General features: G+C 41.9%; 1 protein-coding gene across 1 annotated transcript; it reads right to left on the minus strand.

Annotated features, from left to right (window-relative positions):
* Positions 1 to 244: 244 nt before the first annotated feature.
* LOC131835301 (olfactory receptor 4F3/4F16/4F29-like) lies at positions 245 to 1,183 on the minus strand. The gene has a single exon (XM_059179657.1). The coding sequence runs from the start codon at positions 1,181 to 1,183 to the stop codon at positions 245 to 247; it is 939 nt and encodes a 312-aa protein (XP_059035640.1).
* Positions 1,184 to 1,767: the final 584 nt, after the last annotated feature.

The following is a 1,767-nucleotide window of genomic DNA, read 5'->3' on the forward strand; positions in this document are numbered from 1 at the left end:
TTATCAAGGAGAGGTGAGAAAATGTGGAAACAATTGTATAGTAATACTTCTTATTCCATCACATTACATAAGAAAGAACACCATATCTTCCTTGATTATGGGCAGAAAACTCATTAAGAAAGTCCTGGAATTAATAATTAAACTAGTAAGTAGAGCATCCATGGTGATATGCTTTGTTGGATTTGTGTCTGCAGCAGGGGCAGGAAATGTTAGAGATGCTTGTCTTCCTTGATATCAAAATCACTTAAAACATCTTCCTGGAGCTCAATACCTGACTGAATATCCTCCTCATTGCCACTTTCATCTCTTTATTCCTGAAAGTGTAGATGGTAGGGTTCAGAAATGGGGTAATAATTACATCGAAAATGGCAAGGAACTTATCCACTGGTACTGTGGGAAATGGCCATGAGTACACAAAAATACATGGACCAAAAAACAAGACCACAACTGTGATGTGAGCTGATAGAGTAGAGAGGGCCTTGGACAAGCCACCTGAAGAACGTTGCCAAACAATGACCAAGATGAAGATATAGGAAATAACCAAAATGAAAAAAGTTCCCAGAGAGATGAAACCACTATTGGCAGTGACCATGAGCTCCAATTTGTACGTGTCTATGCAGGCAAGCCTAATAAATCGAGGAAGATCACAGTAAAAGCTGTCCACTTCATTAGGGCCACAAAATGGCAGGTTTACAACAAATCCAAGTTGGATCAATGAGTGAATGATCCCAATGGTCCAAGCTACCACCAAAAGTAAAACACAAGTTCTGAAGTTCATGATGGTCAGGTAATGGAGAGGCCTGCATATAGCAACATAACGGTCAAGGGCCATGGCAATGAGCAGAACCATCTCAGTTCCTCCAATAACATGAATGAAGAACATCTGAGCAACGCAGCCTTGGAAAGAGATTACTTTTCTCTCCTTGAAAAGATCAGAAATCATCTTGGGAGCTGCAATGGAGGAAACCCACATGTCAATAAAGGAGAGGTTGGCCAGCAGGAAGTACATGGGGGAGTGTAGATGGGAGTCAGAGATCACTGTGAGCACAATGAGGAGGTTTCCTAAAATACCTATTACATAAAACACAGAGAAAACTAGAAATAGGACAAGCTGCATCTCCAAAGAATTGGTGAGTCCCACCAACACAATCTCAGACACCACCGAATTATTTCCTCCCCCCATGGTTTCAGTCACTTTGGGCTCCAAATTTGCCTGAAAGAACAGGAAAAAATGAGAAATTGGGATTACTGACCATATCAGTCAAGGTTCCATTAGCAAAGCAGAACCACTAGGAGAATACATACTAAGGGATTCATTAGTGATTTGACCTTACACAATCATGGAAGCTAATACAGCAGTCTCTGTAAATCTGTTGTTTTTGCATCTGATGCTGTAGCTTGATGTCCACAGGATGGGCAGCCAGGAAGAGAAGATGAATGTAAAGTGGAGGAAAACAAAAAGAAGCTGGAACCCACAAGCGAAAGCTAAAGGACAGATGAAAATTAGTGTCAGTGCTCATTGTCTCTAACCTCGATAATGCAGATGTACTGCAAAAGTTAGAGCCCTCCACCACAGACCTGGACACACAGCTGGCCCACAAGTCAGAGAAGCTCAAGAAGGATCCCAAAGGAGGTGTGGCAGTTGCAATCCTGGCCACTGCCTCATACCAATGAGATAAGCCAGCAGAGAAATGACAACGTGCATGAGCTACAAATATGGCTGCTGTTTCACTTTAACCTAGTCATATCACAAAAGACTCTCCCTTA

This window comes from Mustela lutreola, chromosome 7 (genome assembly GCF_030435805.1).
Source record: "Mustela lutreola isolate mMusLut2 chromosome 7, mMusLut2.pri, whole genome shotgun sequence".
NCBI classification, from domain to species: Eukaryota; Metazoa; Chordata; class Mammalia; order Carnivora; family Mustelidae; genus Mustela; species Mustela lutreola.